Source organism: Larimichthys crocea, chromosome XIV (assembly GCF_000972845.2).
Source record: "Larimichthys crocea isolate SSNF chromosome XIV, L_crocea_2.0, whole genome shotgun sequence".
NCBI classification, from domain to species: Eukaryota; Metazoa; Chordata; class Actinopteri; family Sciaenidae; genus Larimichthys; species Larimichthys crocea.
In genome coordinates this window covers 8,135,327-8,160,124 of record NC_040024.1, presented here as the reverse complement: position 1 = coordinate 8,160,124, position 24,798 = coordinate 8,135,327, and the positions used below count along the sequence as shown (strand labels likewise).

Genomic DNA, 24,798 nt, shown 5'->3' with positions numbered 1-24,798 from the left:
TGGTTGGTATTTGGAGTGATAAGTACCAGTAAGTAAGTGCAGCCGGTTAGCTTAGCTTAGCATAGAGACTATAAACAGCTGGCTCTGTCTGCGGTAACAAAATCTGCCTGCTGGCACTTCTGAAGCTGACTAATATACATGACCCAGAGCCTCCACTAGCTGCCTGGCAACCTCGCAATACAAGACCGCAACCAGGACAAAAAAAAACAAAAAACAGTGTGGCCTATAACGACCAATAAAAATACACAACGCCAATTGTTGTTTCTGTACAGCAATTCATTGAACAAAGAGGACTTACATGTTAATTAGTGAGCTCTAATGATGCTTGTAGACAGATTGTTGGTGCCTTCAGAAAGATCCAGGTTAACTGTTTCTCTAACTGTACAAACATGAGAGCTATCGAACTTCTTAGGTCCAGTAGTCTACAGAGAGTCAAAGCCAAAACAATGAGCTAAAAAAGGATGAAATGACTAAGGAGAACATAGTAAAAGTTTGTCACTTTTACATTGCGTAAATGATCAGTTATTAATAATTTATTCTTTTTACATCTAGCGTCCTGTTCGGGAGACTCAAAACAACAAGCTGAAAGACAAACCTCATAAGTGAAAAAAAATATATAATCAGCTCTGTGTTTGTTTGTGACTGATTATATTTAATGAACAAGTTCAGAAAGAAGATACATAAGCAAACATTTGATATAAAATAAAGAGGACATAGTTGAAAAAAATCCTGGGTCCACTTTAAGTTTTTAAAAAATGCCCATTGCAAACATTGTCATTGTCCAACAGTATGTACAAACCTTGGCAAGCGTAGACATGAAATTTAAATCTGTTTAACTTCATTGCTTTTTCTGTAAAGTCTCCATATAGTCTCATATAGTTACAGTTCAACAAAAAATGTCAGCTTCTTCTTAACACATCCAACTAAACCAGGCCTACAAAAAAGTAAAAACCACAGGTCATATTTAGCCTTTGGAATAATCCTCTCTATTCCCAAAATAACTTGAGATAAGATTATATAAAATACCTATTGTCTACTTTTTAATGAACCTAAATATAAATATATATTTCTCTATCGTATCAAGTTCCATTTTGGTTTCCTCTGACCCAAACACACAATGCTTCCAAACAGCGGGTCATCGACCTCTGTACGATCTGTATTGAACCTGATTTTACTCGAGCAAATGCAATAACATTGGTGTTGTTGTGGGTAGCGTTGACTTGCTTTGTCTTTACTTCATTGGATTGAAAGTTGTTCGAGGTAAAGTGCTTTGCAAACATTAAAAACTGTCATGAATTTGGCTCATTCCAAAGAAAATGTCTTACAATTTTACAACTGGATTATCTGTTCAAAAAGAAAAAGAAAATTATCTGCACTTTGCTCCAAACGTTCTTCATCTCAGAGATGTTATAAAAGTTGAACCTGTGCTGACTCACCAGGCTTTTGACTGGCTGTCGGTCTCAGGTGTGTTTAACAGAGGTTATAATGAGAGGAGAAGAGTTTTTCCCGTCTTGGGTGAGACAGGGGCTGAAGATTGGGTACAGACTCTCACTAAAGGTATTGGTGAAGGTGTAGAGATGCAGACGCGCCTTCACGTCATAGAAAGAAATATGGCCTCCTTCATAATCCAGAAAGATTCCCACTTTACTGGGTTGAGATGGCAACATTAGAGGCAGGCGGGAAGATGCCAAAGCCTTCACCTCCCCGCTCTTCAACCACAGGCACCAGTATCCCCCCTCAGGACTCAGCTTGATTTCACCCTTGCGACGGGCCGAGGAGCTGGCCATTCCCAGCGTCCAGGCCGTCTTGCGTCCCGTGTCCACCTCCCAGTAGTGTCGCCCGGAGGTGAGGCCTTCTCGGCCCAGGATGAAGAGGGCAGGGTTAAAGCGCTTCGGACCCTCAGAGTGGGAGGTCTTACGCTCTTCATATCTCACCTGGCGACCGTCCTCGGACACAACCAGGTTCCTTTGGGCAGTGTTAGGGTCCAGTATCACCTCACCTGGACAGAGCAGAGGAGAGCAGAATAAGAGTCTGAAGTTCACGTGCATGTTTAAGAATTAGTTCTATCTAAAGAGGCTTTAGCTGAATTCCCCCTGAATGCTTTCCTAAAGTGTGTCACTGAATTTCACCAAGACAAAGTTGCAATGTTGGAAAAATTGCTTAGATCCTTTATTTAAGTAAAACAAGCCGTACCACAACATACAAGTACAAGTCAAAGTCCTGCACTCAAAACTCTACTTGAGTAAATGTGTAGAAGTGTTGATAAAATGCACGTAAAGTGTTGAAACTAAAAGTACTTTTTAAATGCATGGCCCCTTTCAGAGCTTGTAATGAGCTGAGCTTGATTGACGCCACCGCCAACTTCATTATTTTTATTTATACGTGGAGTTTGGTGGCCTTAAATCTGCACATCTGCAACCTGGCAGTTACAAGAATTGCAGACACCCGTGTGGGTATGCAGGACCTATAAAACTTCCAATGATATGCATCATAGTTTATAAACTGATCATGCACTTTTGTATGTAAAGTTCAAGTATCTCAGAATTGTACTTGAGGAAATGCTAAGTTGTGACAGGCCCCTGAACCAAGCTTGTCTGTTCTGAGAGAAAAAATGGCACCATCTTGTGGCCAAATTGAAGAACTGGCTGTCATACTCAGCTTCTGTTGCACTGCTCGAGATTGTCCCAAAAAAATCCAGCACGCTTCTAAAATCTCTCATAAGAAGGACGTTTTTTTTACTTTAGTCAATGTAGTCTTACTCACTTGAGTAGTTCTGTACCTTCCGGAGCTCTGAGAGAGAGAAAGAGAGAGAGAGAGAGAGAGAGTCATTCAGCTGAAGAGTCAAAGTCAAAGCAGATGGCACGTGTGGGTGGTAAACATGTAGATCTAATCCAGAGCTGTAAATGCTCAAGTGCTCATGTGCTGCTGTCAGTCAGCTGCCTCCCCATTGAGTCCGAGAGGGATGAGCTGTGACATCAACACTATCTCCATCTGTCCGACCATCTTTTATGTGTGAACGTGTGAATGTGGTGGTGGTGCTGGTGGTGGTAGGGGGGTGGTTGGTGCAATGATGAGTCACTTTTCTATTTCAAAGTGCTCGTACAGTGACCTACATATCCTTGTTTTGGGTTTTGCATAGTGTTGCTTTGTATTCGACGCCGGAGGGCGCATTTTACTGTAAATAATGAATTGGAACTACTTTTAATTCAAAGAAACGTGGACAGAACACCCCACACAGCCATAGTTTTGTGGCATTGCTACTGCACGAGGTGCACACACCTTTCCCGTACAGCCTCTTGAGCTCCTCCTGGAACTTGTCGATGAGACCGCTGACGGAGGAGCGGATGGTTCCCAGGTAGAGGTCAGTGTTGATGCTGACCGCCGACCAATCGGCAGGCTCGGGCGGGGGCGGCAGAGTCGCCAGATTCTGGAGGGAAAGAAGGAAGAGGAAGGTTAAGCAAGGTGAGGTGGAATTAAAATGTAATGATGCCTCGGGGGGAATGAAGTCTTTGCAGTGACACTGACGGCGAGCTGCAGCCGTGAAATCAGCTTCATGGGGTAAAAACAATCCTGTGCACATTTATCTATCACATTTATAGACCAACACATGATCACGTTGGCGGAAAAATCAGGGCTGGATATCGTCCAGTGGAAGTTCATTTACATGATCAGACACAGAACAGCGGATGCATCCGTGCATTTGGGGGTATGCGTTGTGCTTTCCCACATACTATCCGGAAGAGATTCAAACGAGCGACTTCAAAGACGTCTTTCATGAGAGAAAATCAACATTTTATCTTGGTAAACAGTCCAGGATGAATTCACAAGGGGAAACTTCCACAACAGCTGGCTCTATTCATAGAAGCTTTTGATGTTCTCCTAGCAACTACAGCTGGTGTAACCATGGAGGTCCCCTGGATAATTGACTGTGTGGATATTATTCAGATGAATAATAATGATGAAAACAGAGAGATATTTTTAAATATATATAAATTGTCTCGCCCTGGTTGGAAACATTCATCTGTTATGGATATATTTCAGATTTTCATGACAGTCTCTACTCCCTTGCTGCGTCCCGGATGCATGTAAAGTCTGTTTCATGTATGCGGGATAAATGCCGGAAACGTGATAAATAAGGTCATACTTAAAATGCCAGCATGAATTTTTAAAATTGCAGTTGGTGTGTGGTCTTGATTTATGCTGATCATCAATAGTAATGAAAGAATCGGAGGAGCTACACCGAAAAAGATGGAGAAAAGTGGGACGTTGTGGAGGGTGGTGCAACCGCTGACGGACACAAAAAACGTTTGAATGTTTGAAAAACATCTTACATCATTTCCTGTTGTTACAGAATGACAGCTCTGGGAACACAATGAGTGTTTTCAAGACCTTAACCCCGACCCTGACCCTGACTATGTATGTGAAGTTTCCATCTTCAGATTTGCTCTTGAATCACAGACGAATATTTAAATGAAATGTTGGATCTTCTGAACGTCACTTGTCAGTCCCGTTCCTACCTGGAGGAAGACCACTTTGTCCTTGGTCTGCGCGTAGGCCTCCAGCTCGTTGCTCCTCCTCCTCAGCTGGCTGAGTTCGTTCTCCAAGCCTCGGGCCAGTTCCTGAGCGTGACGCTCGGCCTCGCGTTGCCTCGTAGCGATCACCTCCACCAACTCCGCCTGACTCTGCTCCACCATTCGCTGCAGCTCCGCGTACACCTGCCAGCTCTCCTCCAACTCCTTCTGAGAACTAGCCTGCAAAGGAAAGGACAGGTTCAAGTCAATTTAAGTGAAGATCAACTGAAGTTAAACAAACGTGTCACTCGGTAGAGAACTACTGGTAGAGGTGTCATCGGGGTTACCTCATCTTGGATTATAATAACAGAGAGTACTTTCAAACTTGAGGTGCAGAGTTTGGCAGAAAGAGTCTAACTAAATATTCCATTGTGGGAAATCAAGTACTATAGGCTAAAGGTCAACATATTTTGGCCTCCACTGCTTCGATTTCTTTTTGGTAATCTGTGAATCAACCAACTTTATGGAAGTGTAATAACACATTGCTGTACTAACACAGCGAGCTCAATCAAATGATCTCTGGCTCCTCCAGTCTGTATGTCAAAGTGTCCTTGGACAGGATACTGAACCCCAAATTGCTCCCGAAGGCTCCACCATTGGTATGTGAATGTATATGATCAGTTAGCTCCCAAAAAATGCTGCAACCAAAGCCATCAGTGTACAAATGTGTCTGTGAAGTACAGTCCATTTACCAGTTAACACTTTAAATATAGTTATACAGAATCAAGGTTTCAGACTTTTAAATTATGAAAATAAAAATGGTTTCTATTTTTAATTCCCTTCATTTTTTGGATGAACTTCTCGGTAGTAGTTGTAGTTTATAACAAATTTCAACACATCTATTTGTTGCTACATAAACATAAACATTGAAGTTGGTTGAAGCTTTACTAGTTTGTCATTGCCTTTTTTTTTGTGGCTGTGATAGAGCGGGTTGTCCACTGATCTGACGATCTCCAGTCTGCATGTTGAATTGTCCTCGGGCATGGTACTGAACCCTAAATTGCTCCTGAAGGTTGTGCCAACATGTGTGAATAAATTAGCTCCTGTCTGATGAGCAGTTGGCACCTTTGCGATGCCATTCAGTGTACGGATGGGTGTAGAGATGCGTAGAGTCAGTCCATTCATAGGTGGTTATTTTTGTTCCCATGTTTAATGTGTTTAATTCTGATTTCACTTGTCTTGATCCTTTTTTGTCTTCCGTAAGTTTGCAGGTTCACAAAAAAGCCTTGTTGTTGACAGTGGGATCAAAATCACCATTGTGTGTTGATTTTAAAGAGTCTGCCACTGCTTGTTCAACTGGACTAACAGGTTACGTCTTCTTTCAGCAAAGTGTAGGAAACTACCAAACGTTTCACCTCGCGTAGGTTTCAACATGACTCTCAAATCTCCAGTTTTTATTCTCTAGCATATCCGTAATCTTCTATGTTGTATCTACGATTAGGTGTGTGATTCCTCTTCAGAATTCAAAAGAATCTGATAATGTGTTATTATCTCCAACATCGACGTAACAGCGTGTAGGCGTGCAGTCATGTGTTTGTACAGTACACGCACACACCTGATACGACACTCTCTGGTAACTGAATCCTCATTGTATTTGTAAAAATGTCACAGAGCAGGAAACTACAAGAACCTGAGAAGTTTTTCCAAAGAGAAAAGAAGGAAAGAAATCAGCATCACATCTGAGCCTGATCATGTTTAATCTGTAACGTTTGACACACTTAAATTAATGGATTGTTATGATTCAATCACTTTTCCGTCATTTTACTTTAAACTTCATTCAAAAAAATCCTTTACATGTGTGAACACAGTGTTTTCATGTCTCTTCCTTGGGGGTAATTTTACAGTAAATGGGGCTGTAGTTAAAAACAGGGCGTGTGGAACCAAAGAGAAAGATTTACGCTCGTCGCACCGGTTTGACGACCACAGACACGGATCTGAGTCTGTATGCGCAAGAGCAAAACCAGATGAGACGAGACACATGAGAAAGATGTGGGCAAAAGAGTCCTGACAGAATGTCTCACGGATTTTCTAACAAAGCGAAGGTAAATCTATCCCGCCAACAGCTGGGTGTCCTGTTAACGTGCCATTAAGCGCTCACGTTTTGTACTCGGTGCTTGTTTGCGAGTGTAAATAAAGCTTTGAGCTGTCACGAGGGAGGACTGAGCAAATATTTCACATGCTGTACACGAGGAACTAGTAGGACTAGTATTTGTTTGGTTGTCAACCACGTTGCGTAAATTCTTTAAAAACCTGAGAATTAACTCCAGAACTTCCAAACATGTGTTGTGTTGCCTGGGTTCCAATAACACACATTCATATTGACGGTTCAGAGACATTTTGGTTCTTAGTTCTCTTCTTAGCTGACTCACCTTGATGACCTTGATGGATTGTTTGATCTCGTCCAGTTTCTTGGCTCTCTCCTTGATCAAATGTTTGAGCTCCGATCTCTTTTTACCCAGAGTGGTCTGCAGAGAGAAGAAGAAAATCAGGTTAGGGGCCTCAAAAGCAGCTACATGTCAGTTGTTTTGAGGCTCCTACAAAGCACGGCGACACGTACCATCTTCTTCTTCCACTCGTGGTCGGTGGGGACGATGTCGTGGGACTTGTGCGTGGCCTCGGCACAGGCCGTGCAGATGCACACGTGGTCCGTGCGGCAGTAGACCTCCAGCAGACGTTCGTGTTTCTTACAGACCTTGTCCTCCAGGTGGAAAGTGGGTTCGATCAGACGATGAGACATGAGAGTCTTCACCTGCGTGAAGGAAGGACAGCCGTTGATTTGAATGGGCAAATGTAGGAATAACAAACTCAGGGAAAGTGGTTTATGTACGCAGACGTGGTAGGAAATCTACCCACAGGTAGTGATTGGACAAAATTTTTTAATTGTAGTTCAACATTTCAAGTCAAATAATACGGAAACACTATATATTATGATGAATTAGGGGGTAATATATAAAAACATATGCACAGGAGGTATAAAATGTTACATTTAATGTAATGGTAGACTCTTAAAAACGCATATTTGATCTGAATATTTCAAATATATCAAGGTATTATGATATATAATTGGGAATATATGACAGTATCACTGAATAATACATATAACAGTTTAGAAAAAGTTGTATTTTACTCTTTTATTTGACCTTAAAGGTCAGAAAATGTTTTAATTTAGGGAAACACTTAAAGGTTCAATTACATAAATAATTCACTAAGTAAGTAGAAAAATCTTCCAATATAATAATACTAAAATAACAAAAAAAGGTAACAAACATTGCCGTTTATTAACCTTACAATAATCGTAAAGAAGACAGAGCACTGACCTTCTTATGGTGTCTGAGATGGGCCTCACAGAACGACCCAGGACAGTTCACACAAGACTTGATCGCCTTTAACTTCCTCCCAATGCAGCCATCACAGGGAACCTCGCCAGGCCGGGCAAACTCTCCGGTGTCGGGTCCTCCATCTGAGCTCAGGTTCAGCGTGGATCCCCGCGACGAGGCGGCTCCGGCTCCCCCGGCCCCTCCGGTCATCACCAGCCCCTGGAACTGGGTGGAGATCTCAGCCAGCACCCTGTTGACGCTCATCTCTGGTTTTCTGGAGTAGCTCTTCTTGCACATGGGGCAGGTGAACTTCTTGCTGTGGTTCCAGTAGCCCTGCAGGCAGGCCTTGCAGAAGCTGTGGCCGCAGGGTGTGGACACGGGCTCCACAAACACCTCCAGACAGATGGAGCAGGTGAACTGCTCCTCGGAGAGCACCCGGCCTCCTGGAGAGCTTATGCCTGAAAGAAAGACGGAGGAAATGGAACATGATGAAGCATCTGTACAAGACTTCAGGTGTGTTTCTAGATAAGCTCACCTCTCCATATCTAAATGAAGGGTTTGTTTGGCCTCCAGTGTGTCTCACCACACTCTGAGAGGGTCGTTCACACCTTTAGATTATGTATGAGTCACACGGCAGACGTGGAATGAAGTTTACGTTGGTGTGAAACTGCCTTCAGGGCAGCTGCACAGGAACATTTAGAAAAACACGACGTAATATTTGACTAAAACCACGATATGTTTGCTGTATACGGGCTGATATCGGATGGAGCCAACCACAACAGTTACACTGTGTAATGCATGTTTAAAATCTCACGGTGTGGTGAGCAATAAGCTGCCCTCAGTCTCGACTACAGGGTCAAAGGTCAGTGTGCGCACAGATAGGGTTGAGTATTGTTCTTTTGGCACTCGAGATCGGTCATAAAACATCACGGAGAAGGAGGGAAAGAACGATTTATGTAATCATGATTACAAAATCTTCCAAATATAGACATGCTTCGGTTCAGTTGTAAAGGGAGGGTGTACTTTATGCTCAGATAATTCAGTGTATTCAAGGTTTTATCTCACGAATGACTCTGTCTTTGTCTTTTTGTGTGTTCCCTAAACTCTCTGCTGAATTTTGAAACTCAAAGCTGGGTGTCAGAAATAAATGAAAACGTCTAACTTTGGTGATATTATACTGTATTTTCAGCTCTTTTTTACGTACAACTTCTAATCTTGAACTACACTCGGAGAGGTGATGAGTGAGCATGGACAATCAGAAATATTTCAGAATAAAAGCACGAGAAGCAGGAAGATAGTTTGACTCCCAGATTTCATAAAGGTTATTTGATATTCAGCGCTAGGCAACAACACAAAGCCTTTTTATTTTTCACGTCAGCAGGAAGTGTCGCTCTGTCCGCTGGTGGGTGAGAAACTATCTGAGGAATGTAGAAACTCAGGACCTTCTACCTTTACAGCGCCTGCTGCTGCTGTGTGAAAGAAAACACACAGTGGAAACTTACACAACAATACACACTGCTGGTGTTTCTGAATCATAATCAGTTAATGCAAATGAAGCAGACCTCACAGAATCAGTGTTTTTTTTATGTTTTTCTGATTAAATGTGCTGACTTTAATGAGAACTAAAGTAGACAAGACTCTAACAACATCATCCCAGCACATGAAGTCAATGACTTCACACCCTCTGTCTGAGACAAGCTCTAAAGAAAACCCAGACTTTACAAGAGATTCACAGAAAACAACACAAGACAAGAAGATAAAGTAGAACTTACTCTGCATGTTTGCCTCTGACGTGGAACACCGCGGTCCTTCACTTCATGTACTTTGCTATGAAGCACACGCCGACAGGTGCTGCACTCTTCCTGAAACCTGAAGTGTCCCTCCCACTCTCAGTGTGACACACCCGAGCTCACACACATGTTATCACACTCTCATTTCAAGAGTTTAAAGCAAACGACGGGCCGTGTTTCCCCTGTTTGAATAGATCTTTACCTGGAAAGACTTCACTCACACAACCGGATGAAGTTTGGTTGTTTTTGTGTCATTCTAAAAAGTTACAAATCCTCCTGCTGCTACAGCTACTGTACATGTGCCCTTGTACCTTATTTATGACTCTGATAACCGTCATACTGATATCAGGGTCTAGATTTGAAAGAACATACACTCATTGTCTGTTTTTATTGGACATTGTGTGATTATCTGAGAATAAATGATGAAAAATTAAGAACAAAAATCTTCCGTACACAACCGTTTTACAGTACATTTCTTTCAAATTCAGGAAAAGTTGTTGTTTTTAGTCTGGTAGATTCACAAAAAATACAGATTTTTAAAAAAACTGAATCACTGGAACAAGAAAACCACAAAAACACCAAAAATCAGGTTTTAACGAAAAGGTGAAAAATAAAAACTTAACCTACTTAAAATAAAAAAAACTTAACATAAAAAAATTATGAGCAAAGATTCCAAAACTGTAATAACTTACTGTATGTGAGACTTCACAGACTTCTATTACAAAATAAAATATTTGTCTTTGCTACGGCCTCAAACTTCCACATCTACTGGATTTCAACATTTCTCTGACGGCTGCTAATGACAACCTGAAAGATGATACTAACTTGTAACTAACTAACTAACTAGTATTATTAAAAATGTACTTTATAAAAACATGATTTATGTACAATACAATCCATTTATGGAAATAAAAACAAATCTATCAGTCGATGGTTATGTTTCATTTTTCCTTTAATTTTAGATTAAAACAAAGACCGGAAACATTGTTGATGTTTATTTTAGAGAGAAGATACTGTAACCATGTTTTAAATTGTTCAGTAATATACAGAATATTTATATGCAACTGAAGATACACTGCTTAAAGTTAACAGTACAAGAACTGTCAGTGTTTTAGTCAAGAGCACATTAACCGAGACCAAGCCAAGACCAAGACCAAGACCAAGCCAAGACCAAGACCAAGACCAAGCCAAGACCAAGACAAGACCAAGTCAAGACCAAGACCAAGACCAAGCCAAGACCAAGTCAAGACCAAGACCAAGACCAAGACCAAGACCAAGACTAGAGTGTATCAATACTGAGGCCAACACAGGGCGAGACCAAGACCAAGTCAAGACCAAGACCAAGTCAAGACCAAGACTAGAGTGTAGCAATACTGAGGCCAAGACAGGGCAAGACCAAGCCAAGACCAAGTCAAGACCAAGACCAAGACCAAGACCAAGACCAAGACCAAGACCAAGCCAAGACCAAGTCAAGACCAAGACCAAGACCAAGCCAAGACCAAGTCAAGACCAAGACCAAGACCAAGTCAAGACCAAGACTAGAGTGTATCAATACTGAGGCCAAGACAGGGCGAGACCAAGACCAAGTCAAGACCAAGTCAAGACCAAGACCAAGACCAAGTCAAGACCAAGTACAAGACCAAGCCAAGACCAAGTCAAGACCAAGACCAAGTCAAGACCAAGTCAAGACCAAGAACAAGACCAAGCCAAGACCAAGACCAAGACCAAGACCAAGAACAAGAACAAGACCAAGCCAAGACCAAGTCAAGACCAAGACCAAGACCAAGACTAGAGTGTAGCAATACTGAGGCCAAGACAGGGCGAGACCAAGACCAAGTCAAGACCAAGTCAAGACTAGAGAAGCCTACTTATCTAGGTAACATAAATCTTTTTGGGTGAGGCGATCATCTTGATTATAACAAAAAAATATTTACAAATGTCAAAAAATCCACGTCACAAACTGAGAGATCTGCTGTTCTGTATTCTAACATATTATAATACACAATGAATGCCTTTATTATGCAGTCCTCCAGCTCACGCATCAACTAACTGCTTGATTTCAAGTCGAAGTTGATTCTAAGAGGAGCTGCCTCCGTCTTTTCTGCCGCCAAGCACGGATCAAAGATGGGGTAGATCCTGCCTTTGAAGCTGCACTTTGTGAAGGTGTAGATGTGAGTCTGGGCCTCCACGTCGATGAACTACACCTCTCTCTCCTCGTAATCCACAAACACCCCCACCCTCTGCGAAGGAGGAGACAGCGTTAAAGTGATTGGATTCCACAAGCCGTTTTTCCGGAGCCGGTGCGATCTGTTCTTCAGATTTCCAGAAGCGACTCCCAGCACCCAGTTGGATTTCTCTTTCACCTCGACCTCCCACTAATGCCTGCCTGTGGTTAGACCCTGTGTAGCAACGACAGAAGTGTTTTCCATGAACCTCTTTCCCGTCTTCAGAGATGATAAGCCAGGGCCCTGCAGTGTTGGGGTCAGTGGTGACGTCCGCTGGTAAAACAGACGTGACACTTATCTTACAATGACATATAGCATGCAGGCCTAAGAGGAAAGAACTGACTGTGTTTTAGATTGAATCTGAATAAAGAACACATTAAAAAACAAAGACAAACCTGCAAATGTCTGCACTTTTTTAAGCCCTGTGGGGGGAAGATAGGCCGTAATTAGCAACGTGATAAATTAAGCTGTTGATGTGATGAATGATAAATGACGGTGTAATTAAATGAATAAAAAAAATTGCTCAATTTATCAAATCACCTGTGGCGTTCCAATCATCTCTGCCACAACATAGTTTATCTTTTTCTTTTTTTTTGCTGTGTTTTCATCAAGTAACCTTCCAGCCATCAGACTGTCAACGACAACATTTATTCATTTCTAACCCCCTTTTTATTAATCCCAGGACACACACAACACATGAAGCTTCTTACAGGACCAACACAGGCAATCTTTCATATCCGTATTCTAATTCACTTCCATGTATTTAAAGCAGAACGAAGGCCAGACCAGTAATTGTGACCGTGACTCTGCTTCAGACTTACCAGCGGCTGACTGTGCTCTAATTTCAAGGTCGATGAACTCTCTCGCACTGATCAAAGACGTCTGTATATAACCCAAGAAATCCACCTCATTCATGGGGACGCTTGGCCAGGTTTGAGTTGATGGAAGTGCGTAGGCTTGCTTGAATTCCTGTCGATGGGAAAACAGACACATAGTTGCTGCTATCGTTAGTACAAACAGATACATCTTAGATACATGTTCCCACGCTGACCTGGTTCGAGCCTTTCAAACCTCTTGAGCTCTTTGTGGGTCTTCTTGACGGCTTCCATGACAGACATGAACACCTGCATGCTCCTGAAAGTCAAGTCAAATCTGTTAAAAGTGTGAATCTTGTATATCAATGGTCATGTATTGTACAAGCAAAGCTTGGAATTTATTAATTTATATCAACCATCATTGACATTTTCTTGTTAATTTGAAGTTATTTACACATGACTTTCTTTTAATTTGCACTCTCGGGCAGCATTTATGACTCCAAAGCAATATCTTGTGTAATCTGGGTCAACTGAGTATAATGAAACATAACACAAAATAAATTGATTATATTATACAAGTAAAATCTTAATAAAAGTGAAATGGAATAAAAGAAATGCTGATGGAAATATATAAACCAATAAATACTAAAACCAAAAATCATAAAATACATTAAAGCCAGACTGAAGTAACTAAAGTGAACTGATACTTAAAAGTAAAAAGGTGAACACTGAAAAACAAAAACTTAATTAAAACAAAAAAAGTCTGTACGTCTGCTCATCCGTTTGTTTCAAATGTGCAGTTGGAATATGGAAAGAAGTCGAAGTTGCAGTCAGAATAAAATTACTAAAAGAAATTTGAAATGGCAGTTCAAGCGCTTCATTGAATGACTGAAAAATAAACACACATGATGTGTGTGAATGTATTTACATCGTGGTAAATGCTACCTAATTGGAGCTACCCTGGGAATAAAACTATGACAAAATCATTTCCGTGACACTTTATTGAGTCAGAAAGGAAGTTGTGTGACCATAAATGGTCATTTGGGAGCATTTCTTTGTTGAAATGAGGCTCTCAGGTGGACAGATTGGGGATTCATTAAAGCAGATTACTAACAGGTGTGCATTAGTTAAGGTAAATGTGCACAGCTGTTAAAGACGAGCTGTTCTGTGCTGTCTGGAACTCTATGAATTTCCTCCCATTAGCATTAAGGCGCTTTTTCTTTTTGACGTGTTGACGTGTGAGGTCATGGAATGACTTAGTGATCTTAAAACGCTACATGCAGTGTGGAATCCTTTTCAAATGGGAATCCTTTGATTTAAGTAAGATGTTTTCTGCAAATGACAAGATAAAAACTGAACTTTACCATTTTCTGCTGTGCACAGGCCTCTGCGCAGATCTGACATATGAACTTTCCCTCCTTACAGAACAGCTCGAGGATCTTCTCGTGCTTCTTACATCTCCTGTCCTCCGGGTTGCTGACTGGTTCAATCAGCGTATGTTTACTCAGGGCTGCTGCTGTCTCCAGGTGACTCTCACAGTAAGACGCCATACACACCAGGCAGGACTTCACGGCCTTTAGTCTGACACCTGTGCAGACATCACCAGCTTTGGCCTCAGCACCCGTGACTCGGCCTGCAGTTGTGTTTTCTAAGGTGATCGACTACCTCTCGGAAGGTGGTGTTGATCCGAAGCTTAGGTCTCAGGTAAAATATTTCCTTGCACAGCGACACGCCTCTGTGCTGTCCCAGTAACTTTCAATGCAGTGCTCGCAGAAGTTGTGTCCGCATGGAGTCGACACCGGGTCAGTGTAAAGCTCCACACACACTGAACAACAAAAGCTGTCCTGATCCAGTTTGTCTGGAAGTTGGAAAAAAAGTGAAGCTCTTACAAAACGTCTTTCCACACTGTCTGTTAAACGTCGTCAGGTAAGATGAAATAACTTGTACGTTATCTGGATAAGAAGTATTCAGTTCATTCATTTTTAAGCTTAAATATTATTTCGACATCTGATTTTTGGATCATTAAACTCTTCAAAAATATACTGTGGACGGTTTCTGAGCACCCTGACTCAATGTCTGAGCTCTAAATTGTAGTTGGTTCCAAGAAAATCTTGAGACAACTTCCCACACATTCAATAAAATATCCAAATCTATCAGTGTACCCACATTCAGGCCCAGCAGATATGGATTATAAAATATCAAAACATACCTGTGTTTCTCTTGGCTCTTCGCTGACAAGTATCGGGTGTGATCCTTTTTTTAAATTTTCTGTTTGGATGTAACTGCTGAAATGTGTCATCTGTGATTGGTCCATTATGTCATTTAAATTTAAAGTTTCATGGGGGAATACGGAGCCATTGAGACTTTTCTCGTCACACGGACGTGGTTGTTGTTCCTTCCTTCTTGCACTAAATGTCAGTTGGGCGTTGTGAATAATGAATGACAGCCCAGTTTATCCGAGGAGAACTATTTGGAATAGAAATGTCAATTTAAAATACATTCACAGTTTATTTAATTTTTCAAACTGACAATCGCGGCCACCACAGTTTCTGCCTCGTGCTTGGATCAGGAGGCAAAGTGAAGGTGGTTTCATTCCAAAACTGCACGACTACGTCCTGCGTCCTCATCCTTTAAATGATAAATGGCAGTTTTGTGTTGTAACTTATGAAAGTAAGTTGGGGAAAATGATTTTTGTAAAGACACAACGGTTTTTACATGAGATCTGCTTTAAAATCAATCAAATCAGTTGATAATTTATCACAATTTTCAAGTCACCGCTATCTTTTACCTTTCTGTTTATGCATATTTATCATTGTCTTCCATACCTCATAGCACTGGGCCATTAATGTAGCAACATTTACAAATCACAGTTCATTATTTTGACAAAGCACACATGGATTCTGATAAACACATTTGCAGATTTCACTTTGCATTCAGTCTTTTATGATGCACACACAGATTTGACACAGTGACACAACTCTTGCTCATACTTATATTATTAGTACAATAATGCCCCAGTATTATAGACTTGATGTAGTGCCATACTATACAGTATCATAACACTGCTGCATGTGCCTTCTGCTTGACATAAAACCTGCATTCCTGTTCAGTAAAATGAGGTGTGATTTTTAATTCAGCATTTAAAGTTGCACTTGTTGTGAATAATTATGTAAAAATATTTAAATTCCCTTTACAATGTTTGTTTATAAGTTTTCAGTTCAATGCAGCATTAAACGTGTTAGAAGCTGCAATACTTTGTTTCCATCACTAGTGGGCGGCCTTGAGCTGGCACTGAGGGAACACCAGTTCCTGCCAACACTTTACATTCATGTTGCATTTTCCCCCCTCTATACAGTAACTGATGCTGTTGCCCGTGGCAACCTATGTGCACAACAATAGAACGGGTGGAAATCCTCACGTTATTCACATCAACATCCAAAAGGAACGACGCTGAAAGCTGCTGCACCAACCAAAGAACGTGCAGGGCCACGATACTGAAATACAGTTTGAATCATGTCGTTTTACTAAAGATTCTTCAGTTCCTGGGGTTCAAACCGAACCGGCCACCCACCGACGTCTCAGACTGATTTCTTTGCTCTGCAGCATATTGACAGCATTGATGTGAACGAGATGCTGAAGAGTGGCTTGTGTTTCTAAAAACGAGCACATGTCCGGGTCTCTGAGATGTTATCGATCCCTGCTCACTTCCTGCAAATGTCACTGCGTCTCTATTTATCTGTTGCACATTATCGATCGTCTCGCATGTCTTCGTTTTTTATTCCACAGTTCCACCGCCGCTCCTGTTGTTTCATAGTCTCGTCCCAACCGGCTGAAGTCTCTGCATGTTTGAAAAGTTCCCTCCAAAAAAAAGGCAGAACTTACTATTTTTTATTGTTGCTATAAATCTGTTGAGATGTTTCTATTGCTGTGTGTGTGTGTGTGCACGTGGATGCATCTGTGCGTGCATGCTGTAATATTCAGTGTAGCCCCCTACAGCAAACCCACTGCAGTGATTGTGTCGCATGATGTTATGGAGCTACAATTTCTTGGAGTGTGGTGGTGGTGGTGGGTAGGGGGGGGTTCTGCTTTCTCTCCCTGTCGCAGTGTCAGTCAAGGTAAATGTATTCCTCCCTCCCTCCTCTCTTTCCTCCCTCCCCCCTTTTCTCTCCCCTCTCCAGCTCTTTTGTGTATCCATCCATCTTTTCATCTTTTCCACCCATCTGCCTGCCTTCTTCTTCTTTCTGACTCTCTCTCTCTCCCCTTTTGTTCTTTTCTCTCTCTCTCTCTCTTTGTTAGATTTTTTTTTTCCATAGAGCAATCCAAAGGTTCTTTTTCATGTTTATAAATAGAAGCTATGCTCTCTCTCTCTCTCTCTCTCTTATTCTCTCCATTGCTTCCTGTTTTCTCTCCTCCCTTGCAACCCGAGTCTCCGCTGTGTTTTTCCCCCCTCCATCCTCCCTCAATTTCATTTCCACACACCTAAACTCCCTCATGTAGCACCTCCATCTCTTTCTTTCATGTTCTAATTTGAAGAACCCTGCACGGGTCTTTCTTCTGCGTCTTCTTCTTCCCTCTCGAACACACGAGAAAAACCCGTAAGCTCGCTCTCCGGAGACTTTTCTCACATCTCAGCATGTTGCTTCCCCCCCCACCCTCCTTCCTGTGTCATCTTCCGCCTTCCCCCCTTGACGCTCTCTGGTTTCTTTCATAAAGAGGGTATCGCTGCTCTCACCTCCTCCTGGGGATACGGTAGCGTTAGCTGAGCATTATTGATAGTCGGTGAGGATAGTGTCACGCTCTCTGTGTTACAGATAACCTCGCTGTGCCCCCCCCGGCAAACCGGAGGACAAAGCTCGCAGCTGAGATGATGTCTGCTGAATCCGATCATGTGGCGTTTCCTCAGCGGGGTAACAGTGTTGCATTAACGCTGCAAGACTATATGTATTAATCCCAGCTGGGATTATTCTCTTTGGACTTTTTAGCGGAATCGAGCTGAACTTGCCCATCCCTGCAACTTTGTTCCAATGATTCATCAGTTTTAAATTGATCGCCAACTGTTTGGTAAATGGTAAATGGACTGTACTTATATAGCGCCTTTCTAGTCTTCCGACCACTCAAAGCGCTACACTACATATCTCATTCACCCCATTCATACACTGATGGCATTGGCTACCGTGCAAGGTGCCAACCGCTCATCAGTTTAAGGATCTAAGCATTCATACACATTCATACACCGATGGCACAGCCTTCGGGAGCAACTTGGGGTTCAGTCTTGCCCAAGGACACTTCGGCATGCAGACCAGGGAGCCAGGGGATCGAACCACCGATCATCTGATTGGTGGACGACCCGCTCTGCCTGTGAGCCACAGCCGCTTGGATAATCGATTGAATCGTGAACTCGATATCTTTGGGTTTAGGACAAAACAAGACATCTGAAAACGTCGCCTTGGGCCTTTTCTGACATTTTATGGACCAAAAACCTAAACAAAACAAAAAAGAATCCTGGACAGATTGATCATGAAAATAATCGTTAGTTGCAGCCCTACGCTTCACTAACCCTGCCACCACTGAATGGTTATGTAAGAGGATTGGTGCAAACTGAACGATTGATTGTTCCAAAGTGTTGTGACACAGCTGAATTCATCACCACGTACCACTAAAGACTGATCTGACAGATCTACCTAACCATCTCTTCCTAATGTAGAGTAACGTACAGTACAGGTATCTCTCAAGTTTCTTCTGTAAATAAAGGGCCTTAGCCTCAAAGGCCATGGGAAATGTCATATCTGCTGATATGAGCATTAAGCTCAAAGCATTACTGTATAGCACCGTGTAGAACCCTAGAGTCTTGTTTTGCAAAGTATCAATTAATGAACTATCAGGATAATTAAATACTAGATACTTTCACATGCTGCTGACCTGTGGGCTACACGAATGAGCTTTTGGGGAAGGAGATAATGACGTGAAGACGTGCACAGAGGAATCAAAGCATAGATGTATTCTGGAAAAAGGAGGAATAAATCTGATTGTGTGTGGACTGCAGTTTCTTACATTTTTTGTTTTGAGTCCAAACACTGCTTCTTTAAGTATTAAAATTCATCACTCCTCGTGCAGGAGAGGAGTTTCCTGGAGAGAGGGACATCCATACTCATCAGCAGCAGCTCTCTGCCTTGTTGCAGCATGCAGGAGTGAACGTATGCAGCTGTATGAATGCGAAGCAATGCCGAGAATGCCGAATCATCCGAAAACACACAACATCTCTGCTGTGCTCACTTCTACAGTATTTTTAGCCCAAGACATCACAGAGGGGCTATTTTTAATTCTCCGTCATTCAAAAAACAACAACTGTGATCTCAGTCCCTGCAGCTGATGATAAGCTACCACACTGCAGTGCTTCATTCACATGCAGCACTCAGTGTGTCCTGCTGCCTGTTGCTGCATGTGATGTGTGATCACCGTAATATCTGTAACCCCGCCCGTGTCAGGTAATACCTTTTCATGCATCACGCGTCACACTTCTGTTGCCCTGACGACTCATGGATGTAACTGAGACATGACGGCGCGTGCATTCATTTTCTTTAAAAAAAACATATTCCGCTTAAATGCAGCTTCATTTGACATCAACATGATCTCCTCCTCTCCCCCTTCACATGTGATCTGATCCAATCCGAAACCGTCTCATGTGATCTCGTCTCTGCTCGTCTTTTTAAAATCATTCCCCCCGCATATGTCTTTGTGAAGACAAAAGAAGCACGTCTCATCCGTCATGTGATCAAATGAGACGTTTTGAGGCTGAAGATCATGTGGTTCAGTAAATCCTGAAATTATAGACTCCCAGAATAGACGACAGGATTTTCTTTTGTTTTCGAGATCAAAGCTGAGAGAACTGTTTTCTTTTCATCACTCTTCATCTGAGCAACGTCTCCAAACATATGTAAGACGGATTGAATATTTCCTTTGTGAAATCTATCTTCCTAGCTCCGGGGGCAAAGCAGGATGACCTCTGACCTCCTACAGTACGTCTTCACATAACACACCATCGATCAGAAATGCTCCAGGGGTAACACAGACTTCTCTTAAATACTTTGCCTGGACGCTCTTGTCTTTCACATCGTGCAGAAAAAGAAACGTCGAATGTGTAAAATGCGAATTTAAAACCACCGTCTGCGCTTTAAGGCCGGTGTCAGCATCCGCTCCTGTCAAACTTTATTGATGTTTCACCGGGGATATTGACAACAAGAGGAAACTGATCTTTAAAAAAAGGAGAATTTGATCCTTGAGGGGAGATCCTAATAAAGAATTGATCAGACGCAGAAGCCAGTCGACATCGATAGATTTAAGATCACGATCTAAAGTTGGATTGAATATGTCAAGCTTTAGAAAATGATGCAAAGCACAAACTCTTCCCATCAAATACACCTTTGAAAAAATCTGCTGCAGACAGAAAAGATGCTGCACATGAAAAGCAAAAACTCCACCAGTCTCCACCAGCGTAATGCATTTTTCTTTTTGTTCTCCACTCTCTCACTGCACTGCAGTCGTCTTCGAGACAGACTTCATACGAGTCAAAGTGCAAGAAAAAGAGAGACTCAACCATGAAGCCTGACATTTAAATATGCCGAAGTTATTTTCGTTTCATTGACATCAGGAATCCTTCTGCCAGAAAACTGCTGAGTGAGTTTTTGATCATCGCTAGGTTGGACAAACTAATGATGTCTCTCCTTGACCTTCATACCAATCTGAATATACTGTATATACAGTGTGTGTATACATACTGAATATAATTTATTGCAAAGTTTAAGTGCAGTCTGATGTTGCTGATATCCTCTATGAATATACCCTTTAATGGTAAACGCAACACACATCTTTCTGAACTCTGTTTCTAGCTTGAGGTACATTTACAACCCTCTCCAAAAAATACCCAGGGTGCACTGCAGTTTTCATTTGATCTTTCTTCCAGGACATTAAAAGCAGAAAGATCGCTGCTGGCATGTGGCCTGTTCATGCTGGATTTTTCATACTTAATCACTTTCTTTTAGTTTTATTTTCACAAGGCTCCATGAACTGAACGATGCTCAGTTGGTATTAACCACATTTTCTTTTTTCTTTTCTCTTTTGGTTTGCAAAAATTGAATTTTTCCTCAGAGTTACCACACTGAGTAATGTGGAATTAAGTTTTCTTTATTCCATCGTGCATTTGTTGTAATTATTCGACAGTGTGTTTTGGATTGTCTCTGCTGTGATGACGTAAATGGATACTGTTGATAGTTATTGAACAGAAGCAAATTTGAGCACAGCAACTCTTGAGGACATGAAGGCCGGTTCCAGATTGAATCGAAGATATATTCAATCGTTGACTAACCGTTCAAACACAAAAAACGGACATCCTGACGTCATTTTTGGTTCTACAAAGAGATTTTTTTTTGGTTAACCATAAGCAATTGTTTCTTTTTAAGAATTGTTCTGTGCTTATCTTGAGTTTTGGAGCTTCTAGGATCCAGACCAGACCTCAACCGCGCCACTTCCAACAGTCTGTCTAATACCCTTCTAACCCTCTGGTTCCCTTTGAAGAAGAAGAAGTACACAAGATCACGCTTCACTCTTAATCCTTCATTTTGTCAATAAATCATTTAAACCTATCTTGTTGTTGGTGTGGGTCCATGCTAGTGAATTGTAACACCAATCCGTGTCTGGGTGGGACTTTTTCAAGGCATGCAAGACCTCTCCGACCTCCTGTAGTATGTCACGTCAAGTGTGTCAAGGGGATGCACAAAGACAAAGCGTCCTATTTACGCTGTGCATAATTGAGTGCTCTAAATTCCTAAATTCCAGCACTGTAATAATAAAAGGAACAACGTTCTGTCAAATCATCCACGAGTCTGTTTGAACTGGAACAGCACCCAGAGGGACCGAGATTGAAACCAGTTCCTGCAGGGACCCTCATAGCAATACCAGCATCCCCCGAAGGGTCCGGGTCAGGAGGATATTCTTTCAGAAATTGAAATTACTTTGGGAGCTCTACACTCAGATTCAACACGTACAAATGTTGAGTTTCTGTAGATGTCTGACATATTTGTGGTTTATTGTTGCAGTTTGATGCGAGTAATTTTACAAAACCGACAAAAGCAAGGTGCGTAGAGTTCAAAGCAATATGCAGCAAATTTTATTTAGTGCAGAAAACACAGTACAGGGAGTGTTCTTGTGCATTCTCACCTTAGCCGCCATTTCTGAAAGTCCAACAACACATCATAGATCGAAATGTCAAAAATACACAGAGGGAATTTATAGCCTAAAACATACAAATATGGATTTCACATGCCTTCACATCAGGAAACACAACAAAACAAGTCTGGAGGAGTTCACAACAACAACAACAACAACGTAGGTATCCACATAAATTATCCAAATTAATAAACCAGCAATAAATAAAGCATCAATCATCATGATAGAAGAAGTGATGAGGCAATAAGAAGAGTGGTGGGTTGCGGGAATGGGGCCCTGTAGAGCTTCCTGATTGGCAGATGCCTCCCTGAAAGGACAGTGGCCACTGATTGGCCACGCTGTGAAGGGTAAGCCCGCACCTTGTGAACATACAATCATCTTAAACACAAACTAAAATCCTACTTTACGCACTTTCTTTTGGTAGCATGGGATGCACGGGATTTCTTCTTCTTCTTCTTCTTCTTCTAGGTTGCTTGACTGTTGCTTTACGGCACTACAGACGACGTAACAGAAGGGATGTACAAGAACAGATTATCTAAATATACATGTTTTTCTTCTCTAAATATGGCTTTGATGTCATTTCTAGGCTGTAAAGCTGTGCCCAAATATCCACTATTGGCATACCGCACCAATTACTCGTCACTATCAAGTACATTATATTCTTGTCAAGCGTAATAAGAAGTGGATGTAGATAAACACATACAAGCGAGAGGAGAATATTAAGTCAGCAAGCATGGATTTAGGGAGACACTGCACAGACGCTGTAGTGTATAAATGGTATGTACAAAAAAAAAAAAAACCCTGGTCGCCGTTTGCCAAGCTCTTGTCTTGCCGTGACGTCAAGAGGTTTTTAGGGAGGATGTGGGGGACTTCACTTAAGCCATCTTTGACAAACTGTAGCGGCTTTACTCCATTCATGATAAGCTTTTTATTCCACCCGTCCTTTTACCACTCATTCAGAGCGACCACATCGTGGCCGCCGACAACCTCCCCCCGCTCCCCTAATTTGGTTGCCTTCGGCGGCAGGAGGTGGGGGTGGTGGAAGTGAAATGAGGTCAGGCAAACAAAGCAAAGCGACAACACAGTGTTGACAAAGAAAGAGAAATCAAGAAAGACCTTATATATATGCTCTCTAATGTGGTGCAGTATTATGAGGGGGGAGCTAAACGTCTAAAACTCTGGATCCGATATCGGACAAAATATTATAAATCAGGATGAGTTATGACGCCTTGACAAATCTAACCTGAAACATCTTGCGCATCTTGAAGAACATGCTGAAGTAGCAGCGTCCGTCACGTGGTAACTATGTTAGCAAAGTGCATCCACACAAATGGCTTATTAGTTGTTTAAGAGAAGCAGTTATTGGGTCGGTAAAGGTATTGGCTGAAAAAACTCATATCCCTGCTTGATAGTAGTAAAAAGTCGCACATGGACAGAATTAGGAGTGTTTTAGATTTGACTCCATGCAAACTCAAGACTGATAGGGAAACTGTGTCTATGATGGCTTTATCAGCTTTCAATTTCTAGGCTGAATTTGTATCAAACTCCTTTTTCCCCTTTTAAAGACGAGGCATTTAACTCCCGATCCAGGCCGCGAGACAAAGAGAAAAATCTTCAACGCCATCAGGAACGTGGCTGCCATCTCCCGTGAGGATCAAACCTGTGACCTTTTATCTAACCGCCCGGATGATCTCACCTCAGCCTCAAATCCACACGAGGCTCAATCACAAGTCACATTTCACATTGAACTGACCAGCTTGGCGTTTTGTTTTCTTTTTTTCTTGAGGTTGGTGCTGTTGCCAAGCAACATTAAGCTTCTTTGGGTCCTCACAGGTAGCTATTTACAGCCTCCAGACACAGACTCTGTTTTTCAATTACATGGATCTGGCTCTTGAACAGGTCCTATGATGACGATTCAAGATTTCCCTCTTTTTTCTTATATGCAGCAAAAACATAATAAAAGATATTACATGTTGTTGGTAAATCATTGAAATGACACAAATGGAAGATCATATGACTAAAACTGAAAAGGTGGCTTCAAATCTTAATCTTTCTTTATAACATTATATATTAATGATTAAATATGCAGGAATCAAACTATTGCACACGTCTGAGCTTTGAACAGAGATCCTTAAAATCTGATTGTCTCCTAATAATTGCTTTTTCGTTCAAAATAGTTTGTGCATTGCAGTTTCCCAAAAATTTAAAACTACACAAGTTGATTTTCACAAGCTCAACTTTTCTTATTTTGAAAGGACAGTTTCTTCATGTGCTTCCTCCCTGTTTACCTTGGTCTTGCAAGTCATAGCGGTCCAATGCTGAAATCTCTTATTTTCTCCACCAGTTCAGGGTTAGAGTTACTACAAGTGACTTTTGGTTGATTCAAATAAGTTTCCAGGGCCTTTTAGGAATTCAGAATATCGACTATTTTACTAACATGAAAAAAGTTTGCCAAGACTGCATGGACCCATGTAGACTTAAACATTTGTTGAAGCATTCTTAGGGGAGAAAAGGCGGTTTGATATCAAACTCAGGCGATGTCATCACTAAATCTCCTCTTACGCTGTGAAGGAAACAGTCGGACAACGACGGAGAAGAGCGAGCGGGCGGCGATGACGGCTGGCTGGCTTGTGCTGGTTGCACTTTTTTTTTTTTTTAACCTTTTTTTTTTTTTTTTTTGCAACCACTTCCTGTCCTCGAAATAGAAAAGAGGTTACATTCCAATAATAATTCTAGTAATTAGTGAGATTATTATTAAAGCGATGGGGAGTAAATCTGGCTTTTTTTTTAAAGAAGCAGTTCAGTGTGCTACATACATTGACAGAGGGGGGAGAGGGGAGAGGGCAGGGGGACATGGA

At 41.7% G+C, this 24,798-nt stretch overlaps 2 protein-coding genes across 2 annotated transcripts; both read right to left on the bottom strand.

Annotated features, from left to right (window-relative positions):
• Positions 1 to 788: 788 nt before the first annotated feature.
• On the bottom strand, positions 789 to 9,769 carry LOC104925748 (nuclear factor 7, ovary). The gene is made up of 8 exons (XM_010739452.3): positions 9,661 to 9,769; positions 7,889 to 8,346; positions 7,129 to 7,320; positions 6,941 to 7,036; positions 4,518 to 4,751; positions 3,280 to 3,427; positions 2,764 to 2,790; positions 789 to 1,999 (listed from the first exon to the last, which is right to left on the bottom strand). The coding sequence occupies exons 1-8, from the start codon at positions 9,665 to 9,667 to the stop codon at positions 1,461 to 1,463; spliced, it is 1,701 nt and encodes a 566-aa protein (XP_010737754.3). The 5' UTR covers positions 9,668 to 9,769; the 3' UTR covers positions 789 to 1,460.
• A 1,955-nt stretch (positions 9,770 to 11,724) lies between these two features.
• LOC113747643 (uncharacterized) lies at positions 11,725 to 14,284 on the bottom strand. Its single transcript, XM_027288058.1, has 5 exons — positions 14,083 to 14,284; positions 12,975 to 13,037; positions 12,725 to 12,872; positions 12,299 to 12,325; positions 11,725 to 12,176 (listed from the first exon to the last, which is right to left on the bottom strand). Exons 1-5 carry the CDS (start codon positions 14,266 to 14,268, stop codon positions 11,797 to 11,799), a joined length of 804 nt encoding a protein of 267 aa, XP_027143859.1. The 5' UTR covers positions 14,269 to 14,284; the 3' UTR covers positions 11,725 to 11,796.
• Between the last annotated feature and the right edge of the window lie 10,514 nt (positions 14,285 to 24,798).